This window comes from Loxodonta africana, chromosome 3 (assembly GCF_030014295.1).
Source record: "Loxodonta africana isolate mLoxAfr1 chromosome 3, mLoxAfr1.hap2, whole genome shotgun sequence".
NCBI classification, from domain to species: Eukaryota; Metazoa; Chordata; class Mammalia; order Proboscidea; family Elephantidae; genus Loxodonta; species Loxodonta africana.
In genome coordinates, this window is record NC_087344.1 from 91,323,813 (window position 1) to 91,342,502 (window position 18,690).

General features: G+C 42.7%; 1 protein-coding gene across 19 annotated transcripts in view; it reads right to left on the reverse strand.

Annotated features, from left to right (window-relative positions):
* Nucleotides 1-5,312: 5,312 nt before the first annotated feature.
* LRP8 (LDL receptor related protein 8) overlaps nucleotides 5,313-18,690 on the reverse strand; it is a 92,394-nt gene continuing 79,016 nt past the window's right edge. For 7 of the 19 annotated variants that reach the window (XM_010591261.2, XM_023549579.2, XM_064281993.1 and 4 more), the window contains 3 exons: nucleotides 14,636-14,808; nucleotides 13,436-13,612; nucleotides 5,313-10,307 (listed from right to left, as the gene is read on the reverse strand). In XM_010591261.2, coding sequence (XP_010589563.1) covers nucleotides 10,269-10,307; nucleotides 13,436-13,612; nucleotides 14,636-14,808 — 389 coding nt within the window. In that variant the 3' untranslated portion in view covers nucleotides 5,313-10,268. The other 12 variants (XM_023549580.2, XM_023549578.2, XM_023549577.2 and 9 more) reach the window with 4 other exon arrangements.

An 18,690-nucleotide genomic window follows, 5' to 3' on the forward strand; every position in this document is an offset into this window, starting at 1 on the left:
TTCACATCAAAGATTCTGCTTCTAGGTATCGCTGGCATCTCTTTCCCAGCCCCATAGCACCTTCCTACAGAATCAAAGCCTCTTTTCAAATTTACAATCCCCTGATGGGGGCGGATTACCCAGTAAGCAAGGTAAGCATGGGCTTACTTGTGCTTACTTACTAATCTGTAATGCACAGTTTCACGTGGATTTCACCTGGTGAAACCCCTGGTTAACCCTTATTTTATCCTTTTCTACCTTTTGGTGAAGAATATTGAATATACTGTGGATTGCCAAAAGAATGAAAGTATCAGTCCTAGCCATGATGCTCCTTAGAAGTGAGGATGGTGAGACTTTGGACACATTATCAGGAAAGACCAATCGCTAGAAAAGGACATCATGGTTGGTAAAGCAGAGGGTTGGCAAAAATGGGGGAACCCTCAGTGGGATGGATTGACACAATAGCTGAAACAAGGGACACAAGCATAGCAACCATTGTGATAGCACAGGACCGGGCAACATTTTTTTTCTGTTATACATAAGGTTGCTATGAGTTGGAGTGGCTCAAAGGGAACTAACAACAGCAACAGTCTTTTGAAAATGGTTATTTGTTCACTGGTCTCTAGAGTAGGTGCTGTGAGTAGAAAGAAGTTAAACTGAATATTTGATCTCCTACTGCACATCTATCTATATACTGCTTGCCCAGCAGTGATTCTCAGCCCTGCCTGGCTGCCCGTTAGAAGCACCTGGGAAACATCTAAAAGATGCAGACACCTGGGCCTCCATGCCAAGCCAATTAAATCAAAATCTCTGATGGTGGACCTGGGCATTGGTATTTTTTTTGTAAAGCTTCTCAAGTGAGTCAGGGTTGATTCATTTTTTCAGGCCAAAGCGGTTGACTTCTGTGAAGGTTTTCTGGCCGTGGAAAAATTTTTACAAGTTCAGTAAGCCAAGGGCAATTGAAACCCTAATTATAGAAGCCTGCTTTAGATCATCTAAGTTCCAGCCACAGAGGGGGAATGGAATTGGTTCTAGATGGTGCTGAGAGGACATTATTCTTGGGGTCTGGTGACTGTAACTGTATACTATTCTGTAACCTAGGCCAGTGGCCCTGATTCTCATTTCCAGTCTTGCCATTACTTCTTTTCTCCCTGAAAAACCATTGGTAGCAGAGTGTAGAGTGGCCGTGGTGGAGAAAAATAAATAACCGAAGACCTGGATTATAATAATCCCTTGTATAAAAGTGATTCATTGTGACCTTAGGTAAACTAATTCAGCTTTTAGGACCTCAGTTTCCTTATCTTTAAAATGAGCATAATAATGTTATACACTTGGCAGAACTGTTGTCAGGATGAAAAGAAACAATGTCTTGAAAAATACTTTGCAAACTATAAATTGCTATAAAACCGTAAGACATTTTTATTATATAACACGGGATTTGTTAACAAGAGAACTGTATAAAAAACAGAAGGGAACCACCAGGCATTAAGCACCTGATAAATAAACCCCTAGGTTGGACGGCAGTGGTGGTTCAGTGGTAGAATTCTACCCTTCCATACGGGAGACCTGGTATCTCAGGACCAATGTATCTCAAGCACAGCCACCACCCATCCCTCAGTGGAGGCTTGTGTGTTGTTACGAGGCTGAATAGGTTTCAGCGGAGCTTCCAGACTAAGATGGTCTAGGAAGAAAGGCTTGGTGATCTACTTCTGAAAATCAAGCAATGAAAATTCTGTAGGTCCCAATGGTCCAATCCCAGCCAATCACCATACAGGACCATGCAGCATTTTGATCCATTGTGCATGGGCTTGCTATGAGTCAGGGCCAGACTCAACAGCAGCTAACGACAATCTTGAGGTGGTAATTTTATGACCGAAGTCATGGTCTTTTCAATCACCTCATAAGCATGTGAAAGCTGGACAATGAAAAAAAAGAAGACAGAAGGCAAATTGATGCCTTTGAATTATGGTATTGGCAAAGAATATTGACTGATACTATGGACTTCCAGAAGAATGAACAAATCAGTCTTAGAAGCAATAAATACAGAATGCTCCTGAGAAGCAAGAATGGCATGACCATCTATTTCAACTATACCATGACCCAAGAACCTGGATCACTTTATAGCCTGCTTGGAGCTGGCTGTCTTTTTAAATTTTCTGAGCATTTTTGTTATTTGTCATGTCTGTAGATGACCAGCTTCACCCATTATAACTCTTATGATTTCACTCTTGGAAAATAACCTTGTGGTGCTTCCTGATGTCTATGGCGTCCATCAGAAAAAACCCAACTGCTAAAAAATGCCATCATGTTTGGTAGAGGGTCAGCAGAAATGAGGGAAACCCTCAATGAGATGGATTGACAGAATAGCCACAACAATGGGCTCAAGCATGTCAAAGATCATGAAGATGACACAGGACCAAGCTACATTTTGTTCTGTTACATGTAAGGTCACCGTGACTGGGAACTGACTCTATGCCAACAACACCACCACTACCATAGGCATCAGGAAGCACCACAAGGCTATTTTCCAAGAGTGAAATCATAAGAATTATAATGGGTGAAGCTGGCCATCTACAGACATGGCAAATAACAAAAATGCTGAGAAAACTTAGAAGGATGGCCAGCTCCAAGCAGGCTATAAAGTGATCCAGGTTCTTGGGTCGTGGTATAGTTGAAATAGATGGTCTGTGGTATTCAGCAAAATTTATTGAGTACTTGCTTTGTGTCTTGTGCTGGGGGTATAATGGTGAGCAAGACAGACCTTCACAGAGCTCACAGAGGGGGCAACTAAGGGATGTACAAGCAATTGCAATGTAGGGATAAGGGTTACCAATGGGAAACAGAATGCTGTGAGGCCACAAGGGATGGCTCCTAACCCAAACTAAGGGTCTCACAAAGTTGAATTTTACCCAAGCTATTTGTTAAAGAAAATCTCTCACTCTTTTGTGTGTTCTGGAGATTTACAACAAACAACTGAGATGAATTTAATGATGTACTGTTTAAATAACTTTAGAATAGACATTATAGAAAACAGCTCTAATCACAACCTTGGTGAATTACTTGCCCATTCAAGTAGTCAGTCCCCCTAATTTTCTTTTAAAAGACTCTCAGCTCTCTGCTTCAGTCAAGTTGGAGCTCAGACTTAGTCCTAGTGTGTCCCTTTCCCCATTTCAGTGCTCCTTCCTTCCTTTCTTTAGTCCTTTCAGCATCTTTACTGTAATCTTTTAAAAAATAAAAATCACCCTTGCCTGTTTTAACATTGCCCAGTGCAATTTTTTTCTTTTGACATGTCTAAAGGAAGATTTCCCGAAGGAAATGTTCCAGAGGGAATAATATATTTAAGGGCCAGATAAAAAAGAACATGTGCATTTGAAGAACTGAGAGAAGTTCAATGTGGTTAGAATATAGAATAGTGAGTAATGAGGGTGGAGAAGAGGCAAAAGCCAAATTCATAAAGGACCTTACAAAGTCATATTTAGGAATCTGGGCTCGAAGCCATGGGTATTGGATTTTAATACAAAGGAAGCAGTTTAAGGGTTTTAAGCAGGGAAGTGGAAAGGGGTGGTGATAATGAGACCTACTGCATTTTAGAAAGATCACTCTGGCTGCAATGTTGTAGATTAAACTGGAAAATTGAAAAACTGTTATTAGCTGTCATCAAGCTAGCCCCAGACTGATGGCAACCCCATGCACGATGTAACAAAAAATTGCCTGGTCCTATGCCAGCCTCATGATTGGTTGGGGTTTGGACCATTGTGATCCATAGCATTTTCAATGGCTGATTTTTGGATGTAGATCACCAGGCCTTTCTTCCTTGTCTGTCTTAGTCTGGAAGCTCCACTGAAACCTATTCAGCATCATAGCAACATGCAAACCTCCATTTAGGAATGGGTGATGGCTGTGCATGCAGTGCATTGACCAGGATCCAAACACAGACCTCAAACCTGGGTCTCTTGCGTGGAAGGTAAGAATTCTACCACCAAACCACCACTGCTCCCTATAGAAAAACTAGAGGTATGAAACCAAAAAACCAAACCCGTTGCCATCGACTTGATTCCAACTCATAGCGACCCTACAGGACAGAGTAGAACTGCCCCATAGGGTTTCCAAGGAGCAGCTGGTGGGTTTGAGCTGCTGACCTTCGGTTAGCAGCTGTAGCTCTTAACCACTACACCACCCAGGGCTCCATTAGGGTTATGAAAGTAGTCGTTAAAAATCCATGGCGGTGGTAATTTAAGATGATGGTGACCTGTACTCGGATAATGGTAGCAGAAATAGAAAAGTGGATGGATTTGAGATGGGACCAAGGGGTGGGCAAAGGCTAGGAAGTGGCCAGGGAAGTAGGGAAAAAAAACCAAGAGTATGGTGTCATGGAAGCCAAAATAAGAGCATCCCAGGAAAGGAGTGGTCAACAGTCTTAAATATAGGTAGTCTCCAACTTACAATGGGAGCTTCGTTCCCATGACTCCCTTGTAAGAAGTCGATTCTGACCTACGTTGAATTATCTTTTTTTTTTTTCATTAGTATTGCCTTTTATTGTCAGTGTCTTTATATACCTAATCTTTATCTTTGGGGATTGGAAACATTACATATAAACACCTATGAGTGAACGTCTGAGAGTGATAACATCAGCAAATCACGAGGTGCAACATTGCACTAAGTACGTTAGTAGTAACGATAACGAGAAAAAAAAAAAGTCATAAGTGTGGTTCGTACTAACTTGAATATGTCCTAAGTCGAGGACTACCTGTACTGTTTCAAGGGCTGGAAATGTTTACAAGATTTATAATCAAGGAGGTCCTCAATGGTATGTGAACCAGGGGTGGGGAAGAAGTATTGGGATTATTGTTGTTAGGTGCCATTGAGTCAGTTCTGACCCATAGCGACCCTATGTACAACAGAACAAAACACTGCCTGGTCCTGCGCCATCCTCACAATTGTTGCTATTGGGATAGAGATAGGCATAAATTACCGCGGGAGCATAGAGTTGTTACCTAACCCAGTCTGGAAAATTAGGGAAGGCTTCCTGGAAGAGGAATTACCTCAGCAAAGTCCTCAAGGACAAACAGGTTTTAGTCAGATGCAGAGGTAGAAACGGAAAATAAAGGTGGAGGTACAAGTGCTCTTTGGGAGCACTAAAAGTAACTACGAATTTGGGCAGTTATTTCACCCATTTCTTCATCTGTAAAATGGGCATGATTATATTGATAATATTTATCTCACAAGATTGTCATGAAGATGGAGATAATTTATGCAAAATTCTTGGTGCATATTAGGAACTCAATCAATGATAGTCCACCCCCCCCCATTAAAGCATCAAAAGGAAACAATACTTTCAGGTTTTAAAAAATGAATTTAATCTCTCTCTACAAACAGTGCACTGATTTTACAAATGTCCACATTTGGTTTTGAGTTCACTAAGATGATATCAGCACAGCAAGTGAGATGCAGCACACCACCTCGGTCTCTTTGCCTCTGGAAGAGAAACCAGGCTGAGTGCGAAAGCTAACGGAACTCAGGATGACAAGGCAAAAAGCGCAGAGATGGTTAGTGTGACCCAAGATCTAACATGTCTGTTACAGCAAATACGGTCATTCGGGGGAGGGAGAGGACAAACAAGGAAAATCTACTTGGATACAATGTGATGGAGTTGCAAACCCGGTACTCCACCCCCAAATTAATAATAGCTTGTATAGAACAAAACACCTTTAAAGCACATGGTTTGTACAGGTTATTTGTTTTCTCTTGTAGTTTTTGTAAAAAAAAGTATCAAAACCTTCACATCTTTAAATATATATATACAGGCGGCTTTTTTATTACTTTTTGTAACACAAAGTGTTTGCAGATGCAGAGAGGGCTTCTGCAGATTCTTGACCATGCACATGGTGCATAGCCTGAATGAACACAGCTTCCTGATTTCTTCCGTTAACTGAAAATCTGAAGCCGTAATTCCTTCACCTCCTAAGTTCTCCATACCCTGAAAATCCCTAATACCCTAAAAACACAGTGTGAGAAGACTTCGATACTCTACCTTCGTGCATTGATGGGAAAGGAAATTATTTACTCTCAAACTTTGAACTGCTCACTTGTATTGTGTCAAACGATGAGTGTAAGGCTGGAGTTAGGGAGTAGGGTGGGAGGCTAGGAGCCCCGTGCACTCCCCCTCTTCCCACCCGCACCTGATTGGACAGTGATTAAGTGCCCTCTCTAGACTCCATGCCTCCAAAACTCCCAGGTTTCTTTTTCACGGTTGAGAAAATCTCAGAGGCTCTTGACAACATAGAACGTTTCTGTGACAAGCTCACTGCCCTTATGTTAGTTTTCACTGACCGTATCAAAAAACTTCAACTCAGGTATATGAAAACCACTTGAGATTTCCCTTTGGCCACTAGGAAGCTTCAGGCTGAACGCTGTCATGTCTGCAAAGTGCTGGCAACGCATCCTGGTGAATTTTTCATGATGCACGTGGTGCTTCCTACACAATAAATGATCAGGAAACGCTGCTTTGTTGAATCAGAAACTAAATAGAAGTGTTTTATAAAGTGCTTACATTGAACCTGTCTTCCCAGCCAGCCTCATTTCTTGCTAAGTCCCCCTTGAGCCTTTTGCTCCAGCTATAATGAACCACGTGCAGTTTCTTAAAATCCTCACGCTGTCTCATGCCTCTTTTGTCTTGGCTTTGAACACTGAAGCTGCTTGAACACCTTTACTGAATTTTTAAGACTTAGCTTAAGGTCACTTCTTCTAAGATGCCATTCTTGACCCCACTCTTCATCTCAGGTAGAAGTGAACCTCCCCCCGCCCCACCGCTTTGTGCCCCAACGGTACACTGAATAGAATCTATCATTTTGTTTGTTTGTTTCCGTATACGTCTTTGTCTTCTGATTTGGTGAGCTCCCTAAGGGCAGATGGACCTTTGTATCTGCAGCGCCTGGCCTAGTGCCTGGCAAATAGTTGGTGCCCAGCGAATGGTTTCAGCAAATGACTATATTGTAATCAGTGAATGACTGTATTGTAATCACAGAGAACTGAAAGGGTCAATAGTACTTATTGCCATAAACTTAAGTCCCATCTCTTCTTTTTGCCAGGTGAGGTTACCTCACTGTGTTTTATAATCATTGCTATCAAGAGTAAAAAGGTGCCCTAGTGGCTCAATGCTTAACCACTCAGCTGCTAACCAGAAGGTTGGCAGTTTGAACTACCCAGCAGCTCTGTAGGAGAAAGACCTGGCGATCTGCTCCCACACATTACAGCCTAGAAAACCCTATGCGGGCAGTTCTGTTTTGTCACATGGGGTTGCTATGAGTCAAAACCTACTCGATGGATGGCACACAGTAACAACAACATCAAGAGTAAATAAATAACATTCTCGATTGCCCTGTTTCTGCCAGTGTGTTTGTATTTGCACTGGGAAGACAGGTTGTAAGATAGGTAGCACATTTGATACAATGTTCAGCAGCCCAAAGGAAAGGGAGAAAAAGGACGGTACAGCTTCTTTTAAACAGAGAAAATGCTGTCTGATAAATCCATTTTCTGCTCTACAGTACAGCTCTGATTCATTATTGGCCACAGATACATGATGGGTGCGGGGGCCAAAAGGCAACAGACATGCAACATTTCAGAATGAGGCTCAGAAGCCCCCCAAACTTGGAGAATGTTCCATTAGTCTAGGAACTCTAATTCTCCCAGCGTGCATTTCTTGTTTTGCAGGAAAGTCTTTCTATGCACAAGACATGGGTTCCACACCTCTGGCAGGTGCTGGGAAATGGGGGAAGGTGGACCTGACTCCTCAGATTCATCTTATTTATTGCCATCCAGCGTTGTGAGGATCCCACAAGTTGTTTTTTCTAGGTTGCTCCCATCGTTGCCCTCTTTCAAAGGCCGTTGTAGTGTGTTCAGGAAACATGGATATCTCTGAGATAGTCGTGAGATTCATCATCATTTTGAGACCTCAGGCTGTATCATCCTGACCCTATTCATTTTTTTTTTTCTTCTGTGAAGGCTAGGATCTGACTGAAAGTTTAGAAACTACGCGTTAGTCACTATTATCATTTAATTCTCCCGGGAAATTCAGACAATTTCTTTGGAAGCAGGTTACAGAAAAAGTCACTCGTTTGTGTAAAGTTCGATGTTTTCCACTTTTTCTTCAGTCAAAAATAATTTTACTTTCCATTCTTGAAAGAATAGTAGTATATGATTAAGCTCCATAGGAGTTGGCCACCTGTTCTTTAAATTCTGTTTGGTAGTGATCATTCCAGGTCAATTGCATTTACCCTCTCAATAAATATTTCAGGACTATCAATGCATGCGTATCATGAGGAAACTGTTTATGCAAAGCATGCTGCCCAGGGTCTGGAACACAGTTGTTCTCTGACATTATCATAGCATAAATGACGAACAGGAAGGTCCCAGGAATAGGGTGATAGAACTCTTCAATGTCTGCTTGGAAATCTAAGGGCCATCAAGCTGGTGAGACATTCAAGCTTCACTGAGGTGGGGGCTGGGGGTGGTATTTACTTGATGTGTCAAATTCCAGGTATGTTCAGGTTAGATACATGTCCTCTGCCCCTACTTAGGCCAAACACATCCGTGTCACACTTTGGCCCTAGTTGTCCAGTGGGATAGAAGTGGCAGAACAGCAGGGAAAGAGGACCACAGCTTTGATGAGACAGCCAGCGGGGACGGAATTCTCCCTGGGACTGCAGGATTATGTTTTCAATGGTAGATCCTCACAAAGAGAAAACAGAACGTCTTCCCACCCACCATGGCCCAGGGAAAACAAAGTGCCCATAATGGAAAAAAAAAAAAAAATCTATGCATATACCCAGAATTTCTCCTTTTATTTACAAAGCAGTAAACCAAATCCCTGTGTGAAGATGTATGTCCAATGTCCTATAATATTGTGTATGCCATTTTCCCCCCTCAAACATGGTTTCTGGTCTGGCTACCTTTTCTTAGTTTCATCTATATGAACATATGATGGTAAGAAACCTATTTATTACTTTAAAATGTTCTCCCCACTGAAAGGAAATGGTAGAAAGTAAGGAGAAGGGAGAAACAGATGTAGTAAAACCTATTCCACCATCCTCATCCTCCGCCACAGCAGGGCTCAGATTTTCAGTGCTGAGCCAGTCCCTCGGACGAACTCAGGCTGTCCTGGAAACGTTCTTAGCTCTATATGTAAGGATGGCGCCCTTCAGGGTGCTGCAGAGGAAAACTTAGTGATTTCCACTCAAGTGTCCTGAAGAAAATTAGTTACTTGAAGAGCTGAACTTTGAAAACTAGGAGCTGCTGAGGTGCTGGCATGTTGACTTGAGCTCACAAGTGCCTCTGGCACTGTATAAAGTCTGCACACTCTTAGCCACAGAACAGAAAGCCCAGGTAGGAGTCACTGCAGCCATGGTTGAGCTAGAGGGCTTTTCCTGACTGATTGGAGCCTCAGGAATAGCCAGAGGTGGAAAAGATCTGCCTCTCTAGGCTAGGTGTTTGCACAATCCATGGTATCTGCTTTCTGAACCAAATTTCTGAAGGCTTCTCTGAAAACTATAGATACCCCTCTTGTGGACTGTTTTAAAATATATTTATCTTTGTGTGTTTGAACAACAGCCATAGGTGAGCACTCTTCTCTACAGATTTTCTCTCTCTCACACACACACATAAAAAGGATCACAAACACATACACAGAGTCTGCATGGAGAGTCAAACATACCAAAAATAAATACTCTCACTTCTCTAAATTATTTATAGAACTAATCTTATTTTTGAAATATGTTAATAAATAATCTAAATGGGGAAGGGGGTTGAAGTGTTTTTTTTTTTTCTTTCTTTTTTTACTTATGTTGATGGATAGCCACAAAGCATAATTATTTTATTTACAAAAAAAATGAAACCTCCCAAACCTAAAAAAACCCCCAAGAAACCAAACATCCTCTGTAAATATAGTTTTTAAATGGTGAGTAAGCTACTGTGCCACCAGCCCCCGTTTGGTTATGTACATTATGTTAATCACTCAGCAGTAGCCATGCCATGAATTCCTCATGGGTAGTGCAACCAGTTAAAAAGTGTATAAAACATTATACATATAAAAACTCTCACATCCTTTGGATGTTTGCAGTTCATCATAACTTTGTGGTTACCTTTCCGCAACATAAATTAAAAAAAATTATACATGCACACACACACACTCACACAGACCCATATACAGAAACCACCCATCCAGTCATACACCATCCAGAGAGTGTAGTGCATGGGACTGAATTCCATGAGGCACGAATAGAGTGGTCCCATCCTCAGGGTAGTCCATCATCTTCAAGGCTTAAAGCCACTCGCTGGGGAGAAAGATCGAAGAAATCATCACTAGACCCATAGTAGCCACTCTTTGTTTAGTATCCACAAGGTACCAGACATTTAATTACTTTTCAGGTATTAGCTCATAAAGTCTTCAAACAACCCCAAGAGACAGGATTTATCACATTTATTTTGCAGATGAGGAAACTGAGACTCAATGAGCTTAAGTAACATTTGCCCCGGCTCACATAGCAAGTGGGTAAGCTAAAGTTTGAGCCTAGGTCTGTGTCAATCCAAAGCTGTTGCTTTTTCCTGCCATTTTATCCTGCATCTTCGTAAAGGAGCACACAGAGATCTAAACCTTCTCAATCCTCCCTTATAGGATATTAGGGTTGGTCAACTTCAGTGGGATAGCTTTGGCAAATGCTGAATTCCAGACCACTAACTACTTGTCTTCAGCATGTTAATAATCACAGGAAGGTAAATCTGCTGCCCCCTGCCCCAAACTAATTACTCAGAATTGGGAAGCAATGCAGGTCAATTAAATCCCTCTTTCCCTCACCTCTACATTCAAATCATTAGATGCGAGACTCCCCTCCACCACAAAAGAGTGTCCAATAGATAATGAGCTTACTGACCACAGAGCAGTCTATTCCACTGTGGGCCCAAAGCCCAACCAAACCCATTGCCACTGAGTCGACTGCGACTCAGTGAGACACTATAGGACAAAGAACTGCCCTGTAGGGTTTCCAAACTTGTAAATCTTTATGGAAGCAAACTGTCACATCTCTCTCATGGAGCAGCTGGTGGGTTCGAACCACCAACCTTTCAGTTAGCAGCTGAGCACTTTAACCATCGTGCCACCAGGGCTCCTTTCCATTGTGGTCAGTGGACTTAAATTCTTTCCTATATTGATGTGAAATCTGTTTCTTTATATCTTCTAAAGTTCCCTGATTCTATTTCTTAGACTCAAGAGAGTTCTACATAGGACATTTGCAAATGGTGTTGGAGCTCCCTATCCTTCCTTCTGAGTTTTCTCTTCTTTAGGTTACACTTCTAACTTCCCTCAACTGGTCCTGATGTAACCTCGTTTCCCATTCTTCCTTTTCCTGGATACCCTCCTTTGGACAATCCCGTTTTTTCAATATCTATCTCTCATTTTTCTTTTTTTAAAGTTTTTGAAGTGCTTTATTGAGATATATGCCATACAGTTCACCTAAAGTATACAATTCAGCATTTTTTAAAATATGTTCACAGCCAACTGTCACCACGATCTAGTTTTAGAACATTTACATCTCCCCAAAAACACATCCTGTACTGATTGTCAGCGACTCCTCATTCTCCCCCAACATCCTTCTTATTGCCATGTGAATTTGGGCTAGCCACTTCACCTCTCTGAGCCTTAGTTTCATCATCCGTCAAATGGGAATAATAATAGGACCTACCTCATAGGGTTGTTGGGGAATCAAATGAGATCATGTATGTAAGTGCTTAATATAGTACCTAACACACATAGGGCTCACAGTGTTTTACATCAACCTAACTAGCACAAAATAGAACATTCTAGACATTCTACATATGGTAAAAAGTAACTCCATTGCTTTTCAAATCATCTCTGGGCTATTTGTGGTTTTGTGTGAGTGCCATGGCCTTGCTCCACTAGCAGGTATTTGAGACTGTCTTCTTCTAGATTAGCCACTTTCCCACTCTCTCCAAGATACATCTTTAGGCCAAAAGACAGGGCCCAGCAGTGACAGTGGCGCTACCTGAGAAAAGGGTAGGGGAGAGAACCTTAGAAGAGAGTAGGTTGGGGATACTGACTTTCAGAGCTTCAAGGCTATTTACCCCGAAAAGCGATCGATTGCTACCAAAAGGTTGGCAGTTGAAAACCACCAGCAGCTCCGAGGGAGAAAGACGTGACTTCCGTAGAGATTGCATAGAGACTCTAGCCTTGGAAACCCTATGGGGTTGCTATGAGTTGGTATCAACTCGATGGCAGTGGGCTTGGTTTTTGTTTGGCTTAAAGTGGAAAAAGCATGGGCTTTTGTGTAAATACAGAGTTCAAATCCTGGTTTTGCTGCTTCCTGGTTATGTGACTTTGTTGTTGTTAGTTGCCATCAAGTTGATTCTCACTCATAGCGACCCCTTGTATACAGAGTAGAAGTAGAACTGCTCCATAGGGTTTCCAAGGCTGTGACTTTCAGAAGCAGGTCTTCAGGTGTATCTTCTGAGGCACTTCTGAGTGAGTCTGAACTGCTAACCTTTTGGCTAGTAGTCGAGTGTGTGAGTAACCATTTGCATCACCCAGGGACTCCTATGTGGACCTTAGGAGAGTTATTAAATTTCTGAGTCTCAGTGTCCTCATTTGCAAAATGGGGCTAACATATCAACTTTATAATGTTATTGCGAAGATTAAGTGAAAAATGCATGTAAAACACTGAGTGCGGTGCCTGGCACAGGGTAGATGCTCACTAAATGCTGATTTCCTTGCTCTGCTACTCTGTCTACAGCTGACAGAAGCTTATTCCACGGGCATCAGACTCATCAGGAAGAGCTCCTCCTGAGTCATCATCTCCTTGCCTGGAAGTGATGCTGCTTTACACGTGTAGAGCGCGTCATTGTTCACAGAGCGCTTTCACATGTGCTATCTCATTTGAACTTTACAAACCCAGGAGGCAGAGAGAATGGGGGTTATTATTCCCATTTTACAAATAAAAGTGAGCAGAGAGAAGGGATAAGATTACAGGGCGGTGGAATAGTGGCACCGGGCGTCATCGCCTCACTGCAGGCTCAGTGCTTCTTCCACTGCACTCCATGCTCTCTCTGATCTTTAAATATTGGTTAAACCACCACGTGCTTGCATTGGCTGAGGCTAAGAATCCTTGAGGGCATCAGCTAACCCTCCTCACTTGCACATGGTCATTTCTTACGTCTCCCCTTCATGAACAGTTGGCTTCAGCAGCAAGTCTATGTGCTCTGCCCTGTACTTGACTGCTTCTTCCACGTGCCATTTTCTTAGTCTGCAACTAGCCCATGTTTCCTCTTTGCCCCCACACCCTGCTTACAATTGCAGCCTTCCAGAACCAGAAGCCTTCTAGGATTGGCTGCACCTGCCTGGGCTCAAGCCCGCACTCACCAGCCCCTCGGACTCAGAGTGGCACTACCCTACCTTGCACTTGACGACAGGCAGCTCGGAAAGAGGGTTCTTCGGGAGTTGGTGCAGCTGTGACCTTGGTTCCCCCGGCAAGACAAAAAGCTCCTTGAGGGCAGGGGCTGGGTCTTCCAGTTCTCTGGTCTCCCCAAGACAGGGCTCTGCCCACAGTGGGCGGTCAAAGCTGCTGATTGCCTGACAGGGGGATGGACTGGATGACCTCTGAGGTCACACTCAGCCCCCTGACTCTGCTACACAATGACATCTGCTCCAGCCACTTGGTTGGTGGTCCTTGCTCCCCCAACAAGCCACGCTCTGTTGTACCTCTAAGCCTTTGCACATGCTTCCATCTGGGATGCCATTTCCCTCCTTCTCTACCTGGAAAAATGCTATTAGTGTTTCAAGGACACACTTCACCTGTCACCTACTCTGTGAGGCATTCCCTTCTTGACTCCCTAAACAAAATTAATAGTGCCTTGCTGATGTTTCCACAGTATCTATCTATTCAATGAATACTTAGTAGGAGCCAGCTATGCTGTGCTATGCACCAGGGAAAGAGATTAATCAGACAACCCTGCCCTCAAGGAGCTCACGGTCTAATGGGGAGACCAGTAAGTAAAAGACAAGTAGATGACAGTGTGACAGGTGCTGTGATGGAGAGACACCCAGAAGACTGTGGGAGAACAAAGCAAGCCAGAGGAAGCTTCCTAGAAGAGGGAACTCATGAAGTTCCACCATGGCACTTGGCATATGGCTATACAATAACATTAGCATTTCTACTCCCCCACCATCTCCCTGGGAGCAAGTGCCATTCCTTATTTACTTTTGAACACCTGATATACCTAATACGGTGCTTGGCACATAACTGGCATACAGTGTCCGGTGAAATGAACACATTTGAATCGAATGGCCATAGTTACAACTTCCAGGCCAAAGGCTTTTAAAACTTACTCTGCAGAAATAAAGATTTTGTGGCCAGGAAGAGCTTCTGGTGCAAGGCGGCCCTGGTGCCCTTCCACCCCAACCACCTGCCCCAGCATTTCTGTGTCCCTGGGGCCTAGAACAGTGCCTTGCACATGGTAGGTTCTTGGTAAATGTTTGAGGAAGGAAAGAAGGAAGGAGGGAGGGAGGCAGAGAGGGAGGGAAAGGAAATAGGAAGAAGGGATGGGAAGGAAGATGAGAGGGAAGGAAGGAATTCTCCCAGCAAGGAATACTTACTGCAGGATAGACGTGGCCAACCTGAGCAGTCCTCCCTATATGGAGCTCATCTTCATCCTCCTCTTCGGTTGTCTTCCTGTACACTGGGTTGTCAAAATTCATGCTCTTGGTATTCTTCCGCTTCCAGTTTCTCCAGATCAGGTAGCCACTCATGCACAGAAGGGCTATTACCGCTGGAGGAAGGGACAGGTCACACTGGAACCTCCAGCAGGCTCCCGCCTGTTCCTCTGACATTTGCGGGTTTCTTGCCACCTCTCCAACTTTACTGCCCCTGTTCCTCAGGTTCTGCTTCTGCTGCCCAGAATGCCCTGCTCTCCCTCATTGAGTCCTCATCCTTCAAGATCCACTTCAAATGTGAAGCCCTCCCCCCAGGTAGCATCAGTTGCTCCCTCCTATGTGCTCCCAGAGCATGGTTATCTTACTTTATGTATCTGTACCCCCAACCAGACTGAGCCCCTTGACGACAGGGACTGTGTCTGTTAATCTCTTTATGCCCAGTGCCTACCACTGAGTAGGTGCTCAGTAACACGCACAGAATGATGAGTGGATTTCCTCACCACACTTTTGCCCTAATACTGCTGTCTCCCTGATTTGCTCAAAGAAAACCATTCTCTCCCCAAACTGGAGGGTGGGGTACAGTTTTTATTTCCAAAACTGGGCTCTGCCAGAAGAGGAGCTTCTCTAAAGGGGACACAGCAGGGCCACACAGGCTCTAGGTTAGAATAAATGACTATGTTAATCAGTAAAAGAGGAAGCTCTCTCCAACAGAGCTGGGCAAAAATAGGACAAGCAGCTCCATAATGTAGTAAGCAAACACTCGGAGCACTCAAGTGGAGGCTTATTATTCGTCTGTCTAGAAAGATAGAGAAGAGGTTTCTGCTTTGATAAGATTATAATAATTAATATCCATTGAAGACAGGAACAAGGCAAGGATGCCTGTTACCACGGCTACTATTTATTGCCCTAGAGATCTAGCCAGTGCAAAAAGGGTAAATGAAGAATTGAAGGGTATAAAAAAATGGGAAAGGAAGAACACAAACTGTCATAACAGCTACTTGTATGTTTAGAAAATCATAGAGAAGATGAAAATTATTAGAAATCATTTTAGTTCATTATGAATCAACATAAAAAATTAATAGCTTTTATACTAATCAGCAACAACCAATTAGAAAATGTAATGGAATAAGGACACACACATTCACAAAAACTATAAAATACCTGAGATAACTTGTCAAGAAATATCCAAGTCCTATATCATCAATGGAGCCCGGTGGTGCATTGGTTAAGAGCTATGACTGCTAACCAAAAGATCGGCAGTGCGAATCCACCAGCCACTCTTTGGAAACCCTATGGGGAGGTTCTTCTCTGTCCTATAGGGTCACTATGTGTCAGAATTGACTCAATGGCAATCGGTCTTTTTTTTTTTTTTAATATGATCTATAATATTTTACTGAAGAACATAAAAAAAAGACTCAAATAAATAGACATGTAATATTCCTGGATGGCAAGGTTCAATACAGTAAAATGGTAAATTCTCCCACATCAATGTATATATCCAAAGCATCTCAATAAAAATTCTATCATCATTCTTATGGAATCGACAAGATGATTCTGAAGTTCATCTAGAAGAGAGGCTGAATAAACACAGCTGAGAAAATGTTGGGAGAATAATGATGCCCTACTAGATGTTAAAATACATCTCCAAGTTGGGCTACTAGGATATAAGAATAAACAGATGATCGCCGAAGGAGAATAAACAGTCTAGAAGCAGATCACAGTGTATACAGGCATGTAGTTTATAATACAGATGACGATTCCAGTCAGAAGGAAGGGACGGACTATTCAATAAAAAGTCTCGGGAAAACTAGTCACACACATGGGAAAAAAAAAAAAAAAGAGTTAAATTCTTACCGCACACCATACTCCAAAACAAATTCCAAATTGATTAAGTATCTAAATACTAAAAAAAAAATGTTTGAAATAGAAGATATAGAAAGATATATTAATAATTGAGAGTGAGGTAGGCCTTCCTAAGCAAGACACAAAACCCAGAAGTCATAAAACAAATGACTGAGAGATCTGATACTTAAAAATTTATGCACGGCAAAAGATATCATAAACAAATTTAAAATTTAAGTAGCAGACTGGGAAAAATATTTTAACATATATTACAAAAGTTTAGTATTTATTATATATAAATATTTCTACAAGTAATAATAGGTAGTAAAAAAAACAACCCATTGCTGTTGAGTTGAATTCCGACTCACAGCAGCTCCATAGGACAGAGTAGAACTGCCCCATAGGGTTTCCAAGGCTGTAATCTTTACGGAAGCAGACTGCCACATCTTCCTCCCGAGGAGCTGCTGGTGCGGTTGGATTGCTGACCTTTCAGTTAGTAGCTGAGCACTTAGCCACTGCGCCACCAAGGCTCCTCAGAATAGGGCAAAGAACCAATAAAAAAAGACAGTGAATAGGCAATTTGTAAAAGATGAAATAGAAATGGCCAATAAGCTTATGAAAAGATGCTGAACCTCACAGGGAACTATTAGAGAGGTAACACTCATTTTTCACCCCTCAGATTAGCAGAAATTTAAAATATTGATTATATTAGAGGTAGGGTATATAAGGCAATGGCATGCATATGGCTTTCTTTAGAGCAGAAGATGGCAGGAAAGGGGTCGATTCCTTTTTCACTAAACCATGTTCAGAGTGTTTCCCCCTCATTCACTCAAAATAAGCCTGGCATAGCGTCACCATCATCTTTTCTGTTGAAGCCTTTCAAGAGCAATTTAAATGCTGTGGGCTCCAAAAGCACAACCATTCATCTGCAATTAACCCCTCCCTCTACTATTCCTCCACAGAGCACCAGGCCTCTATTATGACACACGGTAATATGTAGTAACGTCTACCTTGTGCAAGTTATTTATGATTAAGTCTGTCTCCTGAACCAGACTGAAAGTCTCTTTAAAGTCTTTATTTTTTTCTTCCTTGTATCCTTGGCACTGTGTCCTAAACCTGGTAGAAGTTTTCAAAACATTCGGTCACTAACTCACCACAATATTGGGGATTCCCAGAATAAAAAGACAAAGTCCTTTCCCTTAAGATAGTCAAGACAAGTAAGGGAGATAAACCTATAAAGGGACAATCAGAAATCAAAGATCCCACTAAGAGGTGAACCAGTAGGAGAGGTAGGATGTACAAGATAACCATGTGAGCATTCGAGTGAGAGAAATGAACTGGCCTCCATGGTTCTCTGACAGGCTCAAACAAATGTTACATTCTGCTCATAATGAACTTCTAGTTCCTAATCCTTCCATGCTATTTTCCATTCCTGGCTTTGTTCATGCTGTCTTCTCTGCCTAGATTATTCTTGATCCTTCTTCACCTGGCTGACTTAGCTCAAATATTTCCAGTGGGAAACCAACCTTCCCCGCCTTCTTCTCTCCCTGAAGTCTGAAGTGCTTCCTCAGCACTTCCACTCAACTCAGTGCATACAGGTCAATCTGCGGACTTAGCCATGCTATAATGAAATTATCTGTGTATGTGTGCCTCCCTCCCCACACAGGACTATAAATTTAGAGAAGACAGGAACCACGTCTTATTCATCTTTAAGCACCCCCCTACCCGCACACAGAGTCTGGCCCATAGTAGCTGCTTGATAAATGTTTGTTGAGAACTAAACAGAAAGAAAAGAAGACAGCATGGCAAGCAGCTCTACTCATTAATTCAACGAACATTTGATTCCCTACCACGTGCCAGACACTGCTAGGAGCTGGTGAGCAAGAGGCACACCAGCCCTGTCCTCATGGAGCCTACAGTTGGGCTCACGTGGCTGTAGCACAGAGTGTGAATGAGGGGGTCATGGGGAATATACCTGGATGGTGGCTTGGGGTTGGGTCCTGAAGGGCCTGTGTGCCAAGCTAAGAAACAAATCAGGACTGGGAGTGGGCAGGAAGTCTGCTGGGGCAGAAAAAGTCAATGGGGCAGGTCAGTGGGTCAAGTTTTCTATCCTTCTAGTGCTTTTCTGCAGGCAAGGTCTCCCTTCTCTGCCCAGT